General features: G+C 36.3%; 1 protein-coding gene across 1 annotated transcript in view; it reads right to left on the reverse strand.

Moving 5' to 3' along the window:
- Positions 1-24361, reverse strand: part of DDX10 (DEAD-box helicase 10) — a 200710-nt gene that overhangs the window by 170603 nt on the left and 5746 nt on the right. Inside the window, exons 4-10 of the mRNA XM_030042889.2 lie at positions 23354-23512; positions 22783-22903; positions 21440-21629; positions 19104-19230; positions 16904-17066; positions 15197-15281; positions 2363-2464 (exon numbers count right to left, since the gene is read on the reverse strand). Of these exons, the coding sequence (XP_029898749.1) occupies positions 2363-2464; positions 15197-15281; positions 16904-17066; positions 19104-19230; positions 21440-21629; positions 22783-22903; positions 23354-23512 (947 nt within the window). The remainder of the gene's footprint in view (positions 1-2362; positions 2465-15196; positions 15282-16903; positions 17067-19103; positions 19231-21439; positions 21630-22782; positions 22904-23353; positions 23513-24361) is intronic.

Genomic DNA, 24361 nt, shown 5'->3' on the forward strand with positions numbered 1-24361 from the left:
TATAATGATTCTGGTTAAGAATGTTACTTAAATGTATTTATTATACATATGCGCTAGTGGCTTGCTAAAAGAATGAATTTTGGGGGTGGTGTTTAAAAAAAAAAAAAAAAACAAACAAAAACCACAGAGTTTTCCATTGATGTAACATCAGATTAACAAGAATGTGTTAAGAGATGCAGCCATGGATGTCTCTCCAGAGACACATCTAACCTGGATTATAAATAGAAGATGCATTTATTGCTGAGGAAATGAAATATTCGCCTTATTAAAACACCGATTTGTATTTACATGGATAAATACAGGCTAAAGAGGCTTTTTTACCATTTTCTACGATAAGCCGTTCAAACAATTAACTGCATTACTCAAGAAGTTAAAAGCCTAGCTGTCAAAGAAAGGTGAAATATTTATAATGTGCATGGAATCAGACATTTATTTAGGGAATATCAAAATAAGATAAATTATTTGAATAACTATCATTTTAAAAAGGAAAAAGATGAAGTTTGAAAAAAGACACAATTTGCCTAGGCTGTGGTGGTTATACAACAGATCCTTTTAAAGCGCTATGATGCTTAAAGGAAAAGAAAATATCAGACTTTAATTCAGTTTCTTTACTGATATTGTCCTCATTCAGTTGGGGGTTTTTTTGTTTGCTTTTTTTGTTGTTGTTGTGTGGTGCTTTTTTTTTTAAACAGCAATGTCAAAAGAAAGCTTTAAGCACAATTAGACTTTTGGTAGTTGTTTGACTCCATTCTAGTCCTTATTTTCACTGTTTTAGCGAAAGTTGTCTTATGTTTGAAGTTCACGCATATTCTACATAGAATTGATAGGCATTTGACCAGAAAAGGTATATTTACTTCACTGGCTGCTGTGTACTGTTTGTTACATAGAAGCAACATTCACAAGTACAGTTCACAAGTGCCTCTGAAATGGCATATCCTATACATCAAAAATACTTTAAAAAAGTAAAACTAAGCCTTAAATCTGGAAAGTGCTATATGCATGTTTCTATTCTCTGCAGAAATGACAACTTGTTAATTTTGAGCTGACCTCAAGGTTTAAGCAATGAGGTAATAACACCACTTAAAGTTTCACCCTATTTTGATTTCTTCTCAAAAACAATTGTTCCACAAACACTTTCTGCATACAGTTAATTATCTTCTTTGCTTAGATATTCACATCTTCACATTCAAACCACAGCTTTTCAAAGTAAAATAGTCCTAGCCTTGCTCATACCCACTTGTACAGAAACTTAATTTTCTACCTTGTCATCCTCCTCTGATATCTTCTAGCTCCATTCTACAGTTTTTGGCATAGTGCAACCTGAACTATATAAATATTCAAAATCAAGTCAGGCTCATACCACATTTTCTGGCTTGCTTTCAATTCTTCTTCCATATTTCCTTCACATTCTGTTTCCTCTTTTGATTTAACATTAGACTGACAGGTTCAAAGAACAATGAACTCCTTCCTACCTATAGCCGCTAATTAAGAAATTACCACCAATTCTTTTTAGTATTTTTTTATTATTATTTTGACAGTTAGGGTTTTGGGTTTTTCTGCATGTCCATTACTCTGCATTTACTAGAAATTGGAAATGTAAAAGCTTTTTTATTTTCACATGGTATCATTATATGCTTCTGCAACTCTTTCAAAGTCAGTTCTCTCTTGTACAGATAGCATAGATCTCTACAGGTTTCCATCAGAATATTCTCTGTAGTATGTAAAATGACCATTTAGCCACATTTTTTATTTCCTGTTCTTCAACTAACTGATTCGGAAAGATCATGACAAACTGGAGAAATAGTCTAGAACCAAAGACAGGTAAGAGAAACAAGAATGATAACAGGTATAAAAAACATACAAGGACAGATTAAAGAAATTGTATTTGTTTAATCTGCAAAAGAAAAGAGGAGAAAGAGATAGCATGATTATGTTCAATTACATTAAAAGTATTGCAAAGAGTAAGAGAATACATCATTTTCCATATATTCTTGGCACAGGACAAAAGAAATACTTCAATTACTTACAAGGCTTATCAGACACTTGAAGAAAAAAACATTAATGGTAGGAACTGTTGAGTATAGGTGAGATCACTTTGGGAAACTGTGAAGAATTGGCAAGTTAGACAAGCATCTGATAAGAATGGTAAGAATGATTTGTACAGCTGATCCTGCCTTTGAGAAAGGGGATGGAATAGGTAACCTCTCAAGGTCTTTTCCTTCTAGAACGCTATCCAAATCTCCCTTGTTTGTCCAGTTCCAGGCAATTCAGGCACTTTACTCCATCAGGACTGTCATAGACTCATCACACATTATTCCTGTAGAAAGAAGGCTGAATAACAGACAAGCCATTAGTCACTTACTTGATTTCACTGACAGGTACTTTCCTCTGTGAAAGCTGTTCCACCATGCCTTTTTCTTCTGAGGGAAGCAGTAACAACAAAGCTTCACCACCTTCTTTGTATCTGATCAGGGAAAAAAACACAAAAGAGACACCTCAAGCAAACATGCAAAAAATACAATTTTTTGTTGATGTTTTCAATGACCAATGAGAATTTACATTTGCTTCCTTATAATCAGCCCAAGGAGCAAACAAAAATCCTCACTTTACAAAGAGAAAAGAAAAGGCAAACCAGTCAAGTGATTTGCCTGTATCTCCACTTGAGCTGATTTCAAAACTACACCTAGAGCCCTAAACATCTGGGACTAAGACACAGATTCAGATCAGTGGATCTTTTCTTCCCCTAGATTAGAAATATTTATGTAATAATCAAATGGCACTTGATCAAAGCTTACAATACTGGAAGATCTAACTACTCGCATTCATCCTTTACCAATAGGCAAGTCTTAACACCTGGTAGCAACTCATTCTCCTTTGTACATCCTGCAAGTGAAAGAAGTTAAAGGCCAGGAAAGGATAAGTGCCTTGATCCCAAACAAATCCTACTTGCAAGTTCAATAAAGGCTACTCTTCTAACAGGTCACAGAGGCATCACTGAAAGAAAAGCATAAAACCAGGAGTTCTTTCATTTATAGAAGCAGTTTTTAGGTGCAAAAGAAAAAATACAATCAGACTGATCCCATAAGAACATATCTAGAATTCACTCTCCAATGCACTTAACAGCTGTATCAAACGTAGCTGACTTGGTAATTAAGATACATGGTGGGCAAAGTAATAAAAATTCTTCTATTTTATTCATAAAGCATCTTCATGTTCACTTTCTGCTTGTGCAGGAAAATGTCAGTTCCTACTTTCAGCAAATTTAGCAACTTGAGGACATTCAAGGAGAAAAAAGTACCCAACAGCATTAGTAAATAAACAAGACAATGGGTCTAAGTCCCACTGACAAAGTAGTAATGATGAGTTAGTTTATCTGCATTATGTAAGTCCATATCTAGTGTAACACATATATTATTTTTTCATTTACATTTACAAATAGTTCTTAAGAGTACAGATTGATAGGAAAATATTGCATAGGGTCCTCCATTATATAAAAAACTCCAGTTGAACTAAATTTCAGAAATATGCCAAAATTGGACAGAATCCAACTCACAGTCAACTGATGAGAGCAATGTGTGGGACAAAGCAAAATAAGAGAGTGGCAAGTTACTATGTAGAGAGCTCTAACTGCCAAGAGCTACTCACAGGGAAGTCCCTGGGCAGCAGCAGATTGTAAGCCTATACATAAACTGCTATGTCTACGAGTATTCCATTTATTTGAAACAAAATACTCATTGTATTATTTTTCAAGTGCCATTTTATATCAAATTATTTACTACCTTAACAGGCCTTTGGTTTGGTTCCTACTCCAGTCATATTTGTCTTTTTTTCCTACGCTGGTAAAACTTTTCATCCATCTTACGCATATCTGGTTTGTCCTTTCTGTTTTCTATACGGAAATTTAACCGTTTCCTCTAACTTTATTCCACTCAGCCTGCTGCCATTTCATAAATCTTCAGCTTCTGTTACTCCATCATACATTCTCCTGTTGGGTCTTTACTCCAATTGCATTCACTCTTCTCCATCAAGAGAACCATCAAGGAAAAGGTATTATACAAAAGATGTAAACCGCCAGCAGAAGGGTAGGAGATGCTATTAGTTTGTCTTTGGGTCAGAGACCACAGAGAACAAGACTATGCCAGGGTAAGCCACATCTTTCCAATAAAAGCTCAGCAATGACAGAAGAAAACACCAGTTCAGTCTTTGTGCATAGAAAAGGGGACATAAGTGCTATTTAAGCAAGTATTTGAGTCAAGACTACGTGGCTTAAGACAGCTTTTAAGTTGGAGGCGAGACAGTGCAGAAGGATGTTCTCAGGCACACCAAACAATATTCATACCATTAACTGATAAAAATAATTTCAGATGGAACATAGAGAGCCCACATTTCTCCAAGTATAAACAGTTATCACTTGGCAAAAACAGTACTGCAGAACTGTTTGAAAACTATAAACACTATCTGTCACAGCAGAGTAAGCAATGCAAGTAGCAACAAAATCTGCAGTTAAAACAGTCTGACAGCTTTTATTACAGCTCTCTGCTTTCATTTGATGAATTTGGAAAAAATCACAACAAAATGCTCTCTGATGCCTTTTTTTTTTTTTTTTTTTTTCCCTTCCCCAGTGCTATGCATGATGGGTTTGGGGAATGACTTTTAAAGATAATTTTAAAATGTTTAATATATGGTTTTGTAATGAGATTTTAGCCCTTACATTCTAGATTTTGAAATTTTACACGGAAATCAAATTGTTGCAAAGAGAAGAGTCTCTGCCACTTACTAACACAATGTAAATGACCTGGTTTTATATGGTTTGGTAAGTATACCAAAACAAATGGTAAGACATTTGGACTTTGTCCCAAAAAATACTGCTTTACGGTTGTGGTTGAGGGAGAGATACCGTACAAGAACTATAGTAACTTGATTTTAATCCATTTAATTAGTAGACCTAAAGTGTTCTTAATGCAGAAATATCAGCTTGTAGAATCTTCCTAAAAAAAAAAAAAAAGAGTTCTAAAGCAACACATATGCTTGGTTTAAGGCAAATTATTATCTTTACCAAAAGCATAGCAGGACTTACGTCACTGCTGACCAAACATCCCATGTATGTTTCGGCCCTTTATATAATAATTAAGGTTGGGAATGACTTGCTTACATAGACTAAGTGCACCTTGTAAGAAAGCTCTATATATTCCAGCCCAGCCAAATTCAAGATGGTATTTCCACAAAGTGGGTGCATGTCAGACACTGCCACTACTTGAACAAGCAATGAAGTCCTGGAAAGCCAGTGAACCTTAGAGGACTTTGCATTTTATGGCAAAAATTGATGATCACAGTTCCAAGGCAGCTAATTTTTCATGAAAAGAACCTGAGCTCTCAGAGCACTGTTGGAAAGAAGGATGAAAATACTCTCTTATCTACCCAAGGGTAGTAACAAACAGGAAGACAGAGATAATATTGCTGCCAATACCAGTCTCACCAATTTAGAGTACAGAATAACACACAGCTCTGTTCTTCTCTTCAAAACAGATGCTACGAAAGGAAAGGATTCCAAAAAAAGCTATGTGAATGATCCAATATCTGTAAAGAATGTCTGCTTAATCTCTTAACAAGAATCTCCCTCATTTGTCAAGAAGACACAAGAAGTCTTGATCACACTATATAAACACCTACAAAGGATGATTTTTGCAGATTCCTTAAATTTAGTCAAAGGCATGAAGTGATTTGTGTAGTTTTGTTGCTTCTGGCATTTCTTAACCTGGAGTGCCTGACTCAGCATTCTTAAATTGTTGCTTTATTATATTTATTTTATTCAGTGTGCAACACACTACGAAAGACCAGTGCCATACAAATCATGGAAGAATACCCATCAAGGGTCAGGGAAATTATGGTCTTAAAGATAACCTCAAAGAGAGGTTTCAGTGGAAAATTTAAGTTTTCAAAAGTGTTTTCTCTGTGTCTTTCATACTAAAAGCATCTATATTGGCAAACTTATGAAAGCACAAGCTACTAAAAACTGGCATAAACAATAAAGAACACTTAGATCTTCTGCTAAAAATTTGTTTCCATTACAATGCCTAAAACATGAGAGAAAAGAACATCCCTCAGTATCCCAAGGGAATAAAGTTCTCCACTAAAGCCAACAAAAGAACATTTCTGTAATTATTTTCAGTAGACAGATAAAACCTTTAAACCTTTACAGATGATAAAGCAGCAAAGAGTCAACCTCAGCTACTGAAATTCTTCAGCAGGAGGACTACTACTTCTGCAGATGAGAAGACATTAGGAGTTGTCCCCATTCCTGCTGACTGCAGCCTTCAAGTTGTCCATCATCACCAAAACCAAACATCTGACCTAAAAGGCTAATTCACTTTGGTGATTTATTATTCACCAAGTATGCACCTCAACTGTGCTGGAGAAAAGTAAATTAAAAACCTCAAAGTAATCAAACTTTCTTGGACTGTGTAGTAATTGATGATATTACTTATCTTGTCATTTCCTCAAGGTAATCAAGAAACCAGAGCAGGGACTCATCTTTGCATTGCGATTTTAATAGTCTCTTAGGATACCAGATACAATTCATTCCGGTTCTGTGGAAAATTGCATCTTACTTGCAGAAAGTCTTGGGGGGAAAAAAAAAATTCACATACTTCTAGTACAAACCTGTCTTATTTTCTAGAGTCTTTTGGCTTCAATACTTATCAAAAAGGCAAGTAACTTCTCTGCAACTCAGTCTTGACTTACAAGCAAGGAAGCTGTGACAAATCATCATTAGCACTATAAAGCCAAGGGTAGGAATGATATATTTACACTGACTGCAGATGAGAAAAAGGATGCCTACAATCAAGGGCAAGCACCAAAGGCTGGACAAGAAGAAAATGGGAAAAATTATTTAGGACAATGTGGTACTGGCTAATTAGAAGTAGAGAAAAATGGTTTAAAATGTCAAGAGCACCATTTCCCTAGCAAAGAAACAGAAAGAGTTGCCGAATAGTTTCATTTCATACCAAAAAATAAATAAAACACTCAAATCAAAAAGACAGTTTATTCACCATGACAGAATCTATCTTAAACTTCTGCTAAAAATCACCCTGAGCTGACAGCTAGTATCAAACATGAAGGAACTAATAGCATGGCAACAACTCAGTGAGGACAGGATGAGAAAAAAATGCTTTTTTTGCAGGCCAAAGAGACACTCAATTTTTGCTGATCTTAACCCATCTTAACCTAACCTTGATCAGATGCAGCCAAAGGCTGCATATACCCCTAGCCAATACTATTAAAGCAAACACCACTACCATTATCACAAAGGCAACAGATGAAAACATACCATGGTTATTAATCAATTCCACCTTGCCATGCAGCTAGCATTGAGCTTGTTCTAACTACATTCAGAGTAATTTTACATCCTTGCCACAACCGTCATAACATATCACTCAGTCAAATGCACCATATTTTAGTTGTCAGTGACATACGAGTCACGGTGATACCAGAATAAAATAGGAATGAGAAATATCTGATTGATGGTCATCAGGCACCAGTGCTCTGCTGTAGGGCAGACATCCAGTAGGACAAAAAATGATGGGAGCAATGGAAAGAGAACTGTAAGGATAGCCTGCATGGATATGCAGACCTTACAGGAAACGTTATACAGGTTGCCCTGAACAGATGTATTGCAACGTGTTTCCCTAACATTTGTATTTCAGAAGATGTAAGTTGATGCCAAATTTCAAGAGAGTTCAAGGCAGTATTTCTGCTTGCTTTGGCAAGAAAAAAATAATCTATTTTAAAAACTGGCAAAGGAGAAAATGGAGATGATGAGATAATCATAAAATTTGGGGGAGGAGGGTTGCAGGATACTTGCATTGCAGTTACTTGAATTGGAATATTTCCCATTACAGAAAACCCAATATAAAGGAGGTGATGTTTTTGAAGATATTTACCACACACAAACATGCAAGGAACCATAAGTATGTAATTTTTAATGCTTTGGAGGTCACACATCTACCACCGTACTCAAAAAGTGGTTTGTGGTTGGTTTTTTTTTTTTAGTCTGTAACTTAAATGGGACATTACCAAGTTGACTTGATTAAAGATCTAATTTTAGCCTAACTGGGCCAGGATGGATAGTATCAACATATGCTGTCATCTCATCTGTCAAAAGACACAGAAGGAAGTAAGATATCACTGCAAAACTTGTGAGCTTAAATCAAAGCCCTTCCTAAAAAGTCTTGCATTCCAAGCCAACAAGCCATCTTCAGATACATTAGTATTGCAGAAACTCTCCACAGTAGATCCCTTCAGAAAAAGAAAATCAGGCATCAAGGAAGTCAAATCAACTTCTCAGCTGTGTCTTTCTCACCCAGATCAAATTTGCTAGTGACTTACCAGAAGCAAGCAAAAGACTGCTTTCTTTAAAATGTTAAGGTCAGTAAGTTAAGCATTTGGAATAGCATCAAAAGCAAGCCCACTAAATTTGCCTGGTTTTGCATGTGCATTATGATACACTCTAATTACATATTTTCACTCTTCTTCCGCTGGACCCTTTGTTCATCATACGTGGTTACCAAACTATTAATACAAAACTAATAGTTACTTCCACTATGAAGCCAAACTATTCACCATCTAAGGTGATCATTTATTCACTGTGCACCATTCACACCCTTCTCAGAACATAAATATTCAGGAGCACTTGATATTGCAACAATAATGTTCTTTACATCTTTGCATACAATTTTAGTTTCCATGAAGAACCCAGAACAAGACAATTCCGTCAAGTGGAATAACTGACAAGCAAAATTCAAAAAGCAGCACAGATCCCTGCTTCTAGAGCAAAGATTTACCCCTGTAAAGACTGAGAATATGCCAGTGAAATTATCTAGATATTTGTTAATGTACACACTATTGCAATTGAGACTTGAGGATGAGAAAAAAAAAAAACAAAACTGGCATAGTACAGTTCTTCATCTGTGGTAAGAAATATGTGAAAAAAGAGAATCACCATCTGAGTGTGCAAATATACATCTAGTTTTTGGAAGCTAGTGACAGTGACTTCCCAATCTATAGATTAGCTAAAAAACTAACAAACATGCTTAATATAATACGGACTAGGAAAAAAGTTAGAGTGAGTCAAGTTCTATTACATCTAGCTTGTAGTTTATATTTTACCTTAAAATTATTTTCAATTCCTTGATAAATTAACTATAGTAGTGAAGGAAGAAGCATTTCATTGATGCAAACATTTGTCTATGTTGCACTCTTATGTAAAGGAACAATACAAGACATCTATAAAAATATATCCAAAACATATCAGAATGGACAGTTTTATTCTGAGAAGGCCTATTTCAATCTGATACGCATACAAATAAATCTGTTCACCCACACACTATCCTTCAACAAAGAGAAACTAATATCCATATCTACCCCTAAGGCCTTCCACAGAAATACAATAATTCATAGTTTTGTTTTAAAATTCAACTACTAAATCTGATTATATAAGCTACCGTTTTTAAACGTATTTCTTAAAGTAACAGCTTTAGGTCTCTCATATTAGGCTCAATTCAGGCAAAACTTTGTTTCCAATTATACTACCTTTTGGGCCTTCTGACATGATGAGGACTGATGAAATCTAAGCTTCAAACCAAGAAAACGTTATTTCTCCAAGCCCAGGAGCAAGAAGAGTTTTATCTACTGTTTATCATACCTTCTACACTGTTGGGTTTCTTCCCTAACGTGGTAATTTGTTATTCTATTTTAAGTGACAAATGAGCACAGAAAACAAATGCAAGAATATTGGAATTTCTATCCCATCTACACGATCAACAGTCTCTTTTTGTAGTAAATATTTTTCTTTAAAACAACAAATCTTTAACAAGAGATCTCTGTGCACTCCTAACTGAAACTGTGCTGTATCATCTACAGCAAGTCCTACCAAAACAGCCCAACGAAAATTACAAGAAAATAGTAAAGAAAAGGTGCTTGCTATTCACAGCTGAGCAAATGCTGCAGACGGGCCATGTTCACTGCTGGTTCCTCAATTCAGCCAGGGAGAAGAGCTCTTTCCCATCAGTTGTGAACAGTCCAACATCCCATGGAGCATTTAAAACTAACAACAAAAAATGAACTGGCTTCATTTTTTCATTTTGCTTTAGCTCACTTCTAATGCTTTGTTCACTCCTGTTTCTCCATTGCATAGACCTTAGTTCAGTATCCCCAAAAAATTATCAGTAAATATTGCTATGAAGTCAGAGATTGCTTTGGGGTTTGTTTATTTTGGGGTTTGGTTTGGTTTGTTTTGCTCTGATCACTCAATATCCTTTTCCTTCTCCTGTCTGAACAGTAGCCCATTTGTATCTATTGCCAAGTTCTGAGAACCATGCAGCTGGGTTTTAGTCATACTACAAAACCATAATCCCCTTCATTCAATCATACTGGACAGGTGTCCTTGTTTGCCAGACAGACTTAGTCACAAGACATGATGGACAAGAATAGGCAGTGGTTCACCAACCTTATCATGCTAGTCTCAGAATAAATTGAACTCAAAAGGCCTTGGGATGTTGTTGGGTCCTCCAGCCTAGACTAAGCAATCCATTTTCCACAGCAGCTGTGTCCACTCTGCTGCATTAAAATACATGTGTTTGTTTATTTTTTATTACAGCTTACAGTATAGCTTCATATCAGCAGGTAATAACCTTAGCCACTTAATATTTCAGTGTATTGGAACATTCATACCATGCCATCATGAAGAGAATTCTAATGGATAACACAGTGCCAGTCAGTACAACTGCAGCATCACAGGCCACTGTCAGGAACGTAGCTAGGGTACAGCATTTAATTTTAGAGAATTTAATAATGTGAACTGCAAGTTAAATATGTGGTGTCAACAATTTCTTGTGACCTCCACTGGCAGCTATTTTTACTTAAGTTAGGATGATGACTTGACCGCAATATAATATAAGATGGTCTAAATACTGCATTTATTTTTAAAGAAACATCAGTGAAACTGCTTCAGTGGGTCTTAAATTAAAAAAAAAAAAAAAAAAAAAAATCAAACAAGGAGCTGCCATCTTGACTGTACTGTCTATTCAGGACCCAAGACATGTATTCCTGGGATATTTTTCCCAATTAAAAGAAATAAATAAATCGAGCTTCCACCATTGGAAAAAAGTTCCATTAAGTCACTCACATATAAATGCTTTATTGCCACTTGCATGGATTACTCTAAAGGCTTATTAGTCTCACTTTCACACATATAATGTGCAGTTACTTAAGCAGAGCCCCAAGGAGCATGCTTCAAAGCTTTTTACTTCATGTCAGACTAAGATCTTTATATGACCTGCCCCTCTCACCTTTCCAAAATTCGATGTGTGTGTATTCTTCAGTATTCACAAGGCATCAAAAAAACCTATAGATCTTTTAAGTCTTTATTCATACTTCTTGGCTCTAATCATCATACCAGCCACTACAAAGATGGTAGACAACAGAGTATCCTGCTTTGGGAAGATGAACTTTTATTATTCATTTGTTTTCAGAGCATGATTTACCAAAAGAAAAAAAAACATATGTAGAGCTAGACAGAACATGCATGCCTGTATGCACGCATCATTTAACAACAACAACAAAATTACAGTGACTTTCCTATATCAGTTTAAGCACCTAAGAAACCTAAGCAACTAGCCTGGATTAAATACCATCAGAAGTCCAAGTCAGACCTAAAGCCTATATAAAGTTCTGGACATATCACAGATAAAAACTGCAGAGCAAAAAGGTTTATTCTGTTTAAAATTCCACTGTCAGTGTCTTTAAAAAAAAAGACTCCTGACAGAAAAATCACTAAACTCAAGTAACAGTTTTTAATAGTCTTCTCTGAAGGAAAAGAAAAAAAAAATACGGAGTAGGAGGAGGAATGTAACGCTAGGAAAGAAAGAAATGAATTACCGAGACGTGCCAGGATACAGGTACATCCAAAATACAAGATATTTCTGCATGAATAGAAAGCTAAAATAGACTTTTCAGTGTCTTTTCCACTCATCAATGCAATCACGACTGAAAGAAAAACATCCCTATATATGGTTTTTTCATGCCATACAACTTACAAATTACGTTAGGAAAAACAGTTGGGAAAAAAAAGTGAGAATCAGTGTGCTTCAAAAATTATTATCTTCTGCTGTCCCCTAGTGGCATTGCAACTTGTTTCACAAAATTGATCAAAGAATATTTTCAACTGTAGGTTTCATAGGCTACAGAACAGAAGGCATCAATAGAAATTAAAAGCCAGAAGAAATTAGTTTTGCAGACAAATGCTACAAGCAGCTCTTATTTACTTAGAATTTCTGAAACTAAAACCCACAGGAAAAAACTGTGATCTAGTATTTTAAATTACAGACTTCTAAGAGATTGTGTGGCAAAAATATAGTAAAAAATATTTATGGGCCTGGCCATGATATTGTCAGTATTTTAGAAACTCTTTTACTGAACTAGTTAAGACTTTAAAAAAATACTTTGAAAGCAGTTGGAAGAAATAGCTTCCCATCACTCCAATCATAGCTTACATTTCAAGTTTAACAAAAAAAAGAAAAACCCACCACACTCAAGATATGCCAAATCTACCATAAAGTAAAAGCATTACTGGACAACGCCCAGATTTTCTTGATCTTACTTTACCATAAATCAAAAATGCAGGAGTTGCATTTATGTTCTTCAGCAGGATAAAATGCAAGTAAAATGCTACTTGGGGAACACAGTGGTCTTATCCACTTAAAAATCAATCATTATCTTTCATCTTAGATAAGGCTTTGCAAAACTACAAAACAGATGTGGGAACACATCCGCGATTGTTAGTCAAAGTTTTTTCAGCTCCATCCCCAAAATAATTTCTCTTGACTTTCATGTTTACTTTTGTATCACAAAATAATTTGATTTCAAAAGTAAACAGTATTTGGCATCCCAGTTTTAATTACAGTTTAACACAGTCTCTTAATTAGCTGAGATATTTCATTTAGCTTTCATTCTATGCAATTATACACTCTCATAACCCATGAAAATTTGTAATTATCTCTAACCTCATTAATGAGGACCACTAAACCGCAGTTCAGTTCATTTTTATCAAGTTTCTAGAAAAAACACAAGCTTCTCATGCTAGCTATAGCTATTGAAAACAAGTGAAGTTTCCTACTCAACACTTCCAGTTCACCGAGAAGTACATTCTCAACAATCCACATCTAAAACTGCAATAGTGTATTTACTTAGTGCACAGTATTTACTTGAAACTATTAGACATCTCCCTTGTTCTATTTTCAAAGATCTATTTCATGCCATTAAGTTCACTAAACGAACCTCTTTCCATGACTGCTTTACTTTAAGGACAGAGAGCGCCTGTATGTTTCTCCAGAATGAAAGCCCAGTGTAGGTAGAACCTTCCTTGACCTTTGTATGAGATTAAGAAACAGAAAATATCCATAAAGGTTTTCCAACAGAAGGAATTTGCTTTCACTATCAGTCACCACCCTGCCAGCTCAAACAACTTGCTCAGATGTACTCCCCATTTCAGTAAGGTCTGGCTACTGAAAAATTCACGTAAAAGGGAATGTAAATAACAGACCGGTGAAGCAAGGGGCAGGCATCGAGCACAGCCCATGGGCTACAAGACAGACCCTCTGTCCCAATTTTCGTCTAAATCTGTCCCTCAAGCAACCACAGAAGGTTGTATTTAAGAGGCTGCTGAAGACAAACCCTTAAGGTTGCAAGGCTAACATCCTCATCAGCGTGACATTTTTATTAAAAGCATTACGGAAAAGGGGGGTTATTTGTCTTCATGTAGCTGCTTCCCCTCTCTAAACCTACTTAAAATCACTCTTCTCAGCACCTAATGAGAATCGGGAAAAGGCCTGAGGATTATAACTCCAGGGAGGTGCTTTAACTCAGTGACACAGCTCGGGAAGAGCTCAACAAGTCTCCTAGAAACTGCCAATTAAACTGTGCCAAATATATTGTTTTCCCTTCCACAATGACAGTATGCCATAAAGACAAAATTACAAGCCTTCTGTGGAAGCCACACAGGATTAAAAAAAAGGGACACCCCCCCCCCCCCGAATTCTAACTAAGCCTATATGCTTTTCACTCAATTGGTATGCATGAGATTACATCTAGATTTGAATTGGCTTACATCTAGGTTTGAATTTAGCCAAATAGCTACATGTTTTATCTAATTATACGTAACATTCACTGACTTTGTTCACAGACAGTTTTTCTTCCAAAAGCATTTAAAAGTCTGTTATTCCATTCTATTATAACAGGTAGATGGGAAAATGAAGAGCACAGGACAGAATGGGGCAGAAATGTTACCAATTACAATGAAAACACAGCTAGACCTTCCACATTCTGAAAGAGGGCTAGAAGCACACACTCCTATTACTGTCACCAAAATTTAATGCCATTTCATCCAGGAAGACAGATTTCAAATTCCTATAGTGCAGAGTGCTGAAGTCCTATTCTAAGCAACTGCTCTGTCATTCAGTTTGACATACACCTATATTGCAAACACTACTATAAACAAATTAAATCATGTACAAGATACAATGCCTGGTCTTGCATTTTGTGCTTCAGATAATTGCGTAAAGGTTTTGATCTACTGAATTATATGCAATAACAGCTTCTGTTTCTCTTCAAAATCTAGTTCAAAGATCAGGGACCAGGTTTTCAACAGTGTAACTCGGTAACTCCCTTCCATCACAAAGGCTTAGCCACAAATATTTTAACTAAAGCTATCCCTAAGAACATAATTCTACAAGACTTAGAAAATTAAAAATTTAACCTGTAATTAACATTATTTGATTCCTTCCTCTCCAAATTAAAATAAGGAAAAAATATTTCTATCCTTTTGAAGTCTTCAATGACACAAAGAAATTGGATCCACAGTCTAAAGTTTTTTTTATCTATAAATGGCAGTGGCAAAACAAGATTTTCCACCCACCAACATGCTCAACTCAGCCTTTGAGGTAATACTGGCAATTACAAAAGATTTTTGCTTCCTCACTATTAATCTTCCCTGATCAAATTAAACAACTGGGGCTATTTTTTCTGTCTGCTGTAAGTAGTCTCTGAAGCTCACTAAGAAATTATTAAGTCAAACCATTACTCTTAAGTAATCAAAAGGGTCTTTTGTTAAACATTACAATATTAATGAAAAGTGAAAACAAACCTGGCTGTTCTTCCCACTCTGTGGATGTATGTGTTTGCATCTTCTGGACAATCAAACTGAATGACCCAGTTCACTGCTGGAAAATCTGTAGAAAGAAAAAAATATGTCAAAATTTAACCTCACTATACTCGAAATCCTCCTATTCAAGAGCATCCTCCTATTTTGGAGCATTAATTCCTATAAGAACCATCATTTAGACCAGTTTACGGACATTGGGTGCAACCTCCGAAATAAAAATAAAATTAATTGCATGTATTAGCATATCATAAACAATCACCCTCTTCATCAAAGAAAGCTAAAATTAATGGTGTCTTCATTTCCTAAATTATGACAGTGCACGGAATGGAACATAATTTCACACTTGACAAGAACAGACATGCTTTGTGTCACACAGATGATAAAACACCACTACATTTAATACTTAAATAACAATATCTGACCCACTTTTCACCTACAGTATCAATATCTTACACCACCAGGGTTTGAAGTTAGCTGTGGTGAGGCAGCACTCCTTCAGCTGTCCCCATACAGAAATATCATAGTCCCTCTCAAAGATGGGAGGGGGTAACCAAACCTGACAAAGAAGTCAACATTGAATGCGAATGATACTACTAATAAGCATTTTCTAACTGCTGCACTTCACCCAGCAGCGGCATGTTTTGCATTGGAGTAAGTTTGTGTTACTTCCTGACCAAATCTGTAGCTATGCTGTATTCCACAACTATACTTACACTCTAAACCCAAACTACCGTATTAGATCCTCACTAGTGAGATTTCAGCAGTGTAGAAGGTACGATAAACAGTATTCATTTCTGCCTTCAGTTTTTAGAGCACCTTTCTTCCTTTTGTAGCATACTGACAAAACCTTGCATTTTGGACAATGGAGTTTACTATCTGAAAGAAGAACACGTAGACTCCTGAAAACAGTCTTCTGTCATGCCTAAATGCCTCCAAGTAAAAAAAAAAAAACCAAAACAAAACAAAAAAAAAAAAAACCAAAAAACCACCAAAGTCCAAAGTATCCACTGAAAATATACAGAAGTAAATCATAATTCAGCAGGTAATGACCAGAGGAAAGAAACTCAAGCCAAAACAGGTCCTATAAATACTCCTACTTTTTCCCTCATCTATTTTTCTGCCTCCTTAAGAATACAGTCCTATAATGCCATTCATAGTTCAGACATTAAAATTTCTTCAGGTGTTCATTTCCACATACTGGTAGGTTAGTAATTTTTCATATCCTTTGGAATAACCCACATGATACAGGCACATGAGAAATACTTAAAACTGCTGAAATCTCTCCTTATGGCATGTAGTAAGCAAATACATCACTATTTCCGTTTTTCTCTTGCTCCAGGTATTTGTCACAGAACATGGCTGGAAAAACTAGACTGTCTAGACTTAAATAAATAAATAAAAGACAGCTTCCACTGAATACCTCGATAACAAATGCCATTACAAAACTAGTGACAACATAGGTCTTTCTGGGACAGAGAAAAAATAAGCACAAATGAAGTGGGCATCTTCAGTAAAGAAACGGCAGAACTCTAAGAAGCATCTCTCTTCTGAGATACCCTAATGAGCTCTTAAGCAAACTACAGCTTCATTTCCTACAAATCAGGTTGGTCTTCAGAGCATAGTCTTATAAAGTCTCAGTAGGGTTAGATCATCACGTTGTGAATAACTATTGCTTCTTTGGGTACATACCCAGGCCACGAGCCGCAATATCTGTAGCGAAAAGTACTGCTGCCTTTTTCCGAACAAAACAAGTGTAGACCTCCATTCTCTTCATCTGATGCTGCTTGCCATGGAGCGCCAGTACAGGAAGACCAGGCTGAAGCTTACAGAACACTCTGAATAGATATTGGACCTACGCAACAAATCAGGGGGGCGAAATTTACCATGCAATGTTAAACTTGTTAAGATCCTATCCAGTATATAGCAACTGACTTACCACATCAAATAAAATACACTTTTCTCTACATAAGAGACAAGAGATCCTATTTTGAGGCTTTGTCACATGCCTAGGTACTAAAAGAGGAAACAACAGTGGCAAAAGATTGGCATGCCTTTTGATGGCATTTCCTAAAAGGACCCAGAATAGGTAACAGCAAGAACGACTTGGGACATGACTAGTTAGGCTGTATGCAAGGGACCGAAGTATCGAAAGTCCATCAGAAGCACTGCTTTTAGACATTACTGGAGGGTTGTAGCGTCTTATGCATGCTACCCAAAGCAGTCTACACAGTCTTGTTTTACTATTTCAAGCTTCAACAGCTTCTCTTATAAAAGCAGTCTGTTTACTCTCACATACAGTACCATGATGTAGCATTATTTTACAGCAGGCAGTTATCTAATATTTTTTTACGAAAACAGTTACAGAAACTGCGTGTATTGCAGGAACAGCGGCAGCTCAGAGGACTTCTGTACAACTAAGCCAACCACCTCACTGTACTCACCAGCCAGCTGCAGAACAACAAAAGTATTTTAACTTCTTGCACAAGTGGAAGAGCTGCAACAAATATTTACTAGACCACTGTATGTTGTAAAATATTCAATATGTGCAGTAGTTACAGGAATAAAATACCTGTGCTATACAAACACATACAAGTAGCTTCAACAGAATAGTCCCCAGACATTTATATAAGTAGATATTTGAAGGATTACTTCCTATGTAACCATAAGAAAAACCTTTCCCTGCGCTATTTCACAATTATAGTTTCTTATATAGGCAGATTTAAAACCTTGTAAAGTAAGTAGGTACAACTATTAAAATACTTTGTAACCCAACTACGAGGTGTGTCATGAGACAAAACCGAAATAGCTGGCCCTTAGTGACATAACTTTTGGCATTCATTTTTAACAGCAGAGCACAAAAACGGCTGAGTAAACTGAGGTGTCCCGGACCCTCCTGCATCGAGCCTGGGTCGCTGAGCTTCCCAGTGTTACTGATTTGTCATTGATTTGTTGTTAGTTAGAATTAATCATATTTAGTTTTAACATTTTAGCAAAATCATATGTATGTTGTATTTTATACATTTAACCACCAACCAGTGTCTGTTGTGAAATCCCCTGTATAGCCCCGTACCAAGACCGGAGAAATTGGCTAAAATCATCTAGTAGGAACATTTAGAACTTAGATAACAAGATAAAGAAATTAAAATCTGATTATAAAAGAGTTTGATTTGACTAAAAAGTAGAAAATTGTGAAGCATAAGTATGGGAGTGTTAAGTTTGAAATGTAGCCTTAGGAACTTAGGAGCTTAGAAAATCTATAATGTGTAACCGTAAGTATTGTTCAAAATCATTTAACCACAGAAGTCTTGACAAAGATTGGTAGCCTTGTAGTGTTTGTTTTAGAAACTAAGGAAACCGTTATGGACACCAGTTTGTTGCTTGGAGACACCTGAGAGGTCAAGAAACGGACGAGTGAGGAAGACTATGAAAGACCACCAGAGGACTCCTGAGGACCACCAGAGACCTTCAGTGCGCCTGCGTAAAGGACATTTACATATGCTGATAATTTCCCGGAAGTCTAATGAATATGTATAACTTTTCTTGGAAATCTAATGAATATGCATCAATAAGTCCTAATATAAGGTGTATTGTTTTGGTGACAGGTGTGCGTGGTTCGTGAGAGGACTCGCCCGCGCACCCGGCCGTCAATAAAGAAGTGTCTGCTTATCTACACTAAATTGGTGTTGATAAGTTCTTCATTCCGAGCTTTTCGGTAACACCAGCAGCCAGGCCCTGCATGACATGCCTACAGAAGTAAGTGAGGTTTGGTTTCTCCCCCAGTTTCCTGTTGCAAACTAGTCCAGAATCTCACTTCTCTGGTGCCTTGACATCTACATGAATATCTTCATTTTAATCGTTTTAGAAGGGGAAGTGGGGGTAATAGCCATACCTCTTTACAGCTTGCAAAAAACACAATGCTCTTCTTTTTCAAGTGACTTCTCAGGAAGGAGTATAACATGTTTACTTTTTGCTGAAGCTCACAAACAACATAGTTCTGATCCAAAGTTGCTGGGGTACTAAAAAAAAGAAAAAGAAAAAAAAAAAAAACAACCCAGAAAGTACATTTAGACACCATTAGTTCTCATAACATTAAAACAAGAAAGAAAAGAAGGGAAGAGAGAGAATATACAGGCATACAATATTTACAGAGCCACCTGACCTCTTTTAAGTCAAGAGTGTCTGACAAATACCCAGAAAAAGGAGAAAAGAAAAAGTTAGGCTGGAAAGTTCTGCCACTTTGCAGAACAAGTCTTAGCAGCTCCACTAGAAAGCTACTCTTGAAAGACAAATCAATTTCCTTACTAAAAGCCAGTGGGTAGGAGGGGACAACTTTTGACATTACCTCTAAATTCATTTACTACTAGCAAGCCAAACTCCTTCCATGTCTAAGCAGCGACATTCAAATTGCCTTGACTTAAAATGCAATTTTGTCTATTAGTCCTATTAAAGCATCATTTGGGCTTAAGGCAATGTCAAAGCACAGTCTAATCACGCACAAAAAAGAGCATTGATGTACTTCTACTGATTACACCCTGACATGCAAAATGACTTTGTAAAGCTCTGAACTGTCATCTTAACTCACCTTTCCGTTCTTTACAAAATAAAAAAAAAAAAAAAAAAAAAAAAAATTTAAAAAAATTCTTTGGCATATTTGCTCTTGAAATACATCTAAATGCTCATCTCTTACAGTCCCTCTGCTTCACCCTAAACAGACCAAGGGTATTCAAAATTACTTTACTAAAGGTGGCCACTTGGGAGGATGAAAATAAAAGACACTGTTCCTGTTTTTATTCTGCTATTCCATTTGAATTATGCCACAGCACCTTTTGCTTTGTAAGTCTTTCAGAGGAAACTGTTTTCATAAGGCAATAACCTATTATATACTAAGGCAGTAAATTCTAAAACAAATTAATACTTTCCTTTTTTTTTAATTCAATGTATTATCTAATTGCACTCTCCCAAATATTTAAAAAAATTAAAGGTACTTTAAAATAGACTTCACAAAAAAATGCAAGATCTGTGAAACAGATGTACAGTCAGTCCTCAAAATGAAGACTACATACTAGGCTTGTACATCCTCTTCTGCTAAGAGGATATTAGCCACACAATTTTTTCTGGCAATCATGCTTATTTAAGATGCCTTTGATAGTACTACTGATTAAAAAAAGGTATTTGCAGTACAATACCAAGATAATTAAATCAAACTGCCTCAAGATTCAACCTGGCTTGCTGTTCATTTTGCTGATGGTTTTTCATTTGCTCTTGGGAAAGCCATTTTTATCACTATAATTCACCCTTCTCCTGCATCTTACATGTGGAAATATACGCATGTTTCATAGAAGAGCAGAAAAAGAATCATACATGCTCATAAGCAATTTGACACTTAGATGATTGAGCCCATAGAAATGCAAAATATTAAATAACAATTCTTCATTTAGATTTCAAAAGAAAAAAAAGTGCCAAAAAGCAACACGTACATTTTTTCATTTAGTGACATATTAAATTTTTTGAGCTTGGCAGAACACATGTTTCACTTCTAGCAAGGGCCTCCCATTCTGATCCAAACTGCATGGCATGAGAAATTTATTTCATGCACACAGGGCTGGAGTCCTGAACATACACAGTAAACCCAGCATGTCAGGAAGCCAAAGGACTTACTGCACATGGACTAACACCACATGCTTTTCTTTGGGCACCTAATATTGAATACACAAACAAGACTTTCATCCTGCACTTTCCCAATAGGGTAGCATTTCCTCGGAAAGCCAGATTTATGAACAGCACACAGAGGAACTGTATTGTGCAACACATCTGGTGGTTCTGCACGCTAAGTATGCACATGCAGGAAGCAAGGAAGCCAAACAACAAACAAAAGGAGCAATACACAAGTGAGTGCTGCTGGAGCCGGGATACTACTCCACTGAGGCTACAATCCACGCTAGGGCTTGCTCCTGAGGAAACAAATTTCCAGTCTGAGAAGCTGCCTGAGGATCCACAAGAGAAGTGCGGGTTTGGCCTCCCTGTAATGATTCGGTCAGAACTAGTACCCTCTTATCTGGAAACCCCTTGCTTTCAGGAAGGCACACAACAGGATCAGACACTGTAGGAAGGAGGAAGATGCACAGCCTAACTTCTGATTCAGGGAACTGACAGTCAGAGAAGCAGTTAAGTAGGATTACTATCTGTTTAACCCCCCCCAGAAAAAAAAAAATTATCCCAACATACCTGAATTTGGCTTTCTCATGAACCCAAACATATTCTGGATCTTTCAGACTAAGCCGTGCAAGATCCTTCACTGATTTTGTTTGTGTTGCAGAAAAAAGCAAGGTCTGGCGTTTCTTAGGTAGATTTTCTATGATGGCATTCATTGTATCAGCAAACCCCATGTCTAGAATTCTATCAGCTTCATCAAGAACTGAATTGAGAGATAGATTTGAGAAAATCCAGTTTTAGCTTTATTTATTAAAAAAAAAAATCATACATTAAATCCATATAGTACAAAATTCCATGCCTACTTAAACTGCACAGATTAACTTAATTACTGTGTATGACAGGATTTTTTTTATTCAGGTACTCCATATAATATGTTCCAAAAAAAAAAAAAAAAGGCAACAGAAACCATAGCATTTCCCATAATCTATGCATTACAGCCCTCAGTTTCACACACCGAAGCACAAAAGATCAGCATTTCAAGTAAACATTTCAGCAATTTGCAGACAGACTGCAAATTACAAACTCCCTGTCCTATTACTGAAACAAAAGCATGGAATATAAAAGAGTGCTCTACTATTCATGACGGAGCAAAACAGACCCTTCTGTATCTAAGCTCAATCTACCATTGAAACACAGGGTATAAACAGAGTAGCACAGAGACAAAGCTTTAAGAAAAGGGCCTACATTTCATGCTATTCTTGTCTAACTGCCATGAATTGTACTAAGTGTAGCAAGCATAATTTCACATTTTATCAGCTTCATTGGCTTCTTAATTGCTTCTAAGTTCCTCAAGCTATGCTAAAGATTATGCGGTTCTTAGTGGCAGGCAACCCTTTTCATTACACTTAAATTTTTATTCAGGTTGGAAGGATGAAAAGAAACAACAGTAAATATGCTAACAAAACAATGAAAGGAACAGCAATCTGTCTTAAAATTCAAAGAAAAGTGTTTTCTACAACTGGCCCAAAATACAAACACTGCAATGGATATTCCATATAGTAAATTATCGTGTCAGGAAAAACACAAGAGCCATAGCCAGAAAGGAAAGGCCAGTGTTAGCCAAGACAGATCTAAAGGATTATATGGAACACTACATTTGGTTTTGGGTTCCTTACTAACTCACGTACTTGTTCTTATCATCCTAAGGAAAGCAGGCTCAGCAACTGTTTCAGAGAGAGGACACACAAGAAAGGGGTTTTGTTGTTTTCTATTTTAATTTGTACATGTGTGAACTTAAATGCCATTTCATCTACATACCATGACTAGGATAAACTTTTTACTCAAGGACGTGCTCCACACAATTATGAACTGTTACAAAATATTTCTGAGTACTTTCAAGTACTCGAAAAACTTACCCAACATTTGCAGATCAGATGCATAGAAATATGAAGTTTCATCCATGTGCTGTAGAAGCCGTCCTGGAGTGCAAATAAGCATATTTATGTTGTGGATTCTTTCAGACTCTTCTTTCAGATCCTGAAAAAGAGTTAAACCAGTTTAGCTCTAGTTGTTTACATTAGAAGCCCAGTACCAGAGATGGTTAGGTCAGCTTAAACTATTGATAGTTTTTAGAAAGAACAGTCAAGGATCAGCCTTTCCGCCTTCTACAGAGATTATCACAATTTCTTCAGCATGCTCACACTTGTAGCTTGAGCAAAAACCATTTCAGACTAATCTAAATTAACAGGGTAGTCCTGGAAGGCTTGGCAGGAAGGTCCATCCAGTCATGTAACCTGGAAACACTGTAAATATGCAAAAGCTTCAAAAGACACGGAGTACACAGACAGGAAAACAAGTGGGTCACCAATAGGTTCCCATTAACCACTCTCTTCCCTGACTTTTTGTTTCCAGGGTTTCTTCCTAAACTAGCACTTAATATAGCACTCATTTATGCTTCCATATGGCAAACTCCGAGAGAGGACGCACCTTTCCTCCAATGATAAGGCCAGCTGAGAACTCATGATTCCTTCCCACTTTACGCAGAACCTTGAAGGTTTGATATGCCAGTTCCCGAGTAGGTGATATTACCAAAACTCCCAATCCATCAGCTGAAGTCCACTGATGGCGATAAAGGAGTTCCAAAGCCTGAAAAAAATTAGCATTATAAAAATCTCAGGAGAAAAATATGTAACAACAACAAATTGGTAACAAAAAGTGTCATAAAAAAAAGAAAGCTACACTAATTAAAATAATGACTTGAAGAAACATCGGTATACATTTCACAGTTTGATTACATATCAGTTCTAACTGATGGTAATGATACTTGCTGTAGCAAAGTTCCCCAGTACCAATCTATGACAGACAGTTATGAGTGGTAAATCGTAAACATTTTACTGCACAATTAATCCTACTCTGCTAAATTCTTGAAATTAGGACTTAATCATTTATACAAGATTAGAAATCAGATGTAGAAAAACATGAGAAACTTTCCTGCTCATAAGGTTTTGTGGGAACCAGAAAGTCAAATTATTGCAGCTTTAATTCTGGTTACAGACTTGAAGCAGTACTATCCACACATGTTATGAACAGAGCATTCCAACTAAAGTTGCCATACACCTCAGACCAGGACTGTTCCTCCTCTTATGAATTCACACTGCAGAAACACTTAGTCAGCTAATCCTAACACAAAGATTTCATAGGTATGAATATCTGAAGCATTCCGAAACACTAAAGGCTGTTAAGCATTCTTGTACAATTTTTTTTCCACTCCTCATCTCTCCAGCTCCTCTCTTAGACCTTTTCTCCCCCACAACTGTTTTAAAATAAGGTTCATAAAACAAAGTACTTCTGCTTCTAGATTAACTAATTGAGCAATCTCACTTATTTCTCAAGTTCACAAGACTAGCTTTTGAAGCCACACACATTTTTTTATTCTTTACTAATAAAAAATAATTTAAAAGAAAAAACAGCATAAAGCATAAATCTTCTCAACTA

The sequence above is a fragment of the Aquila chrysaetos genome, chromosome 19 (assembly GCF_900496995.4).
Source record: "Aquila chrysaetos chrysaetos chromosome 19, bAquChr1.4, whole genome shotgun sequence".
Classification (NCBI taxonomy): domain Eukaryota; kingdom Metazoa; phylum Chordata; class Aves; order Accipitriformes; family Accipitridae; genus Aquila; species Aquila chrysaetos.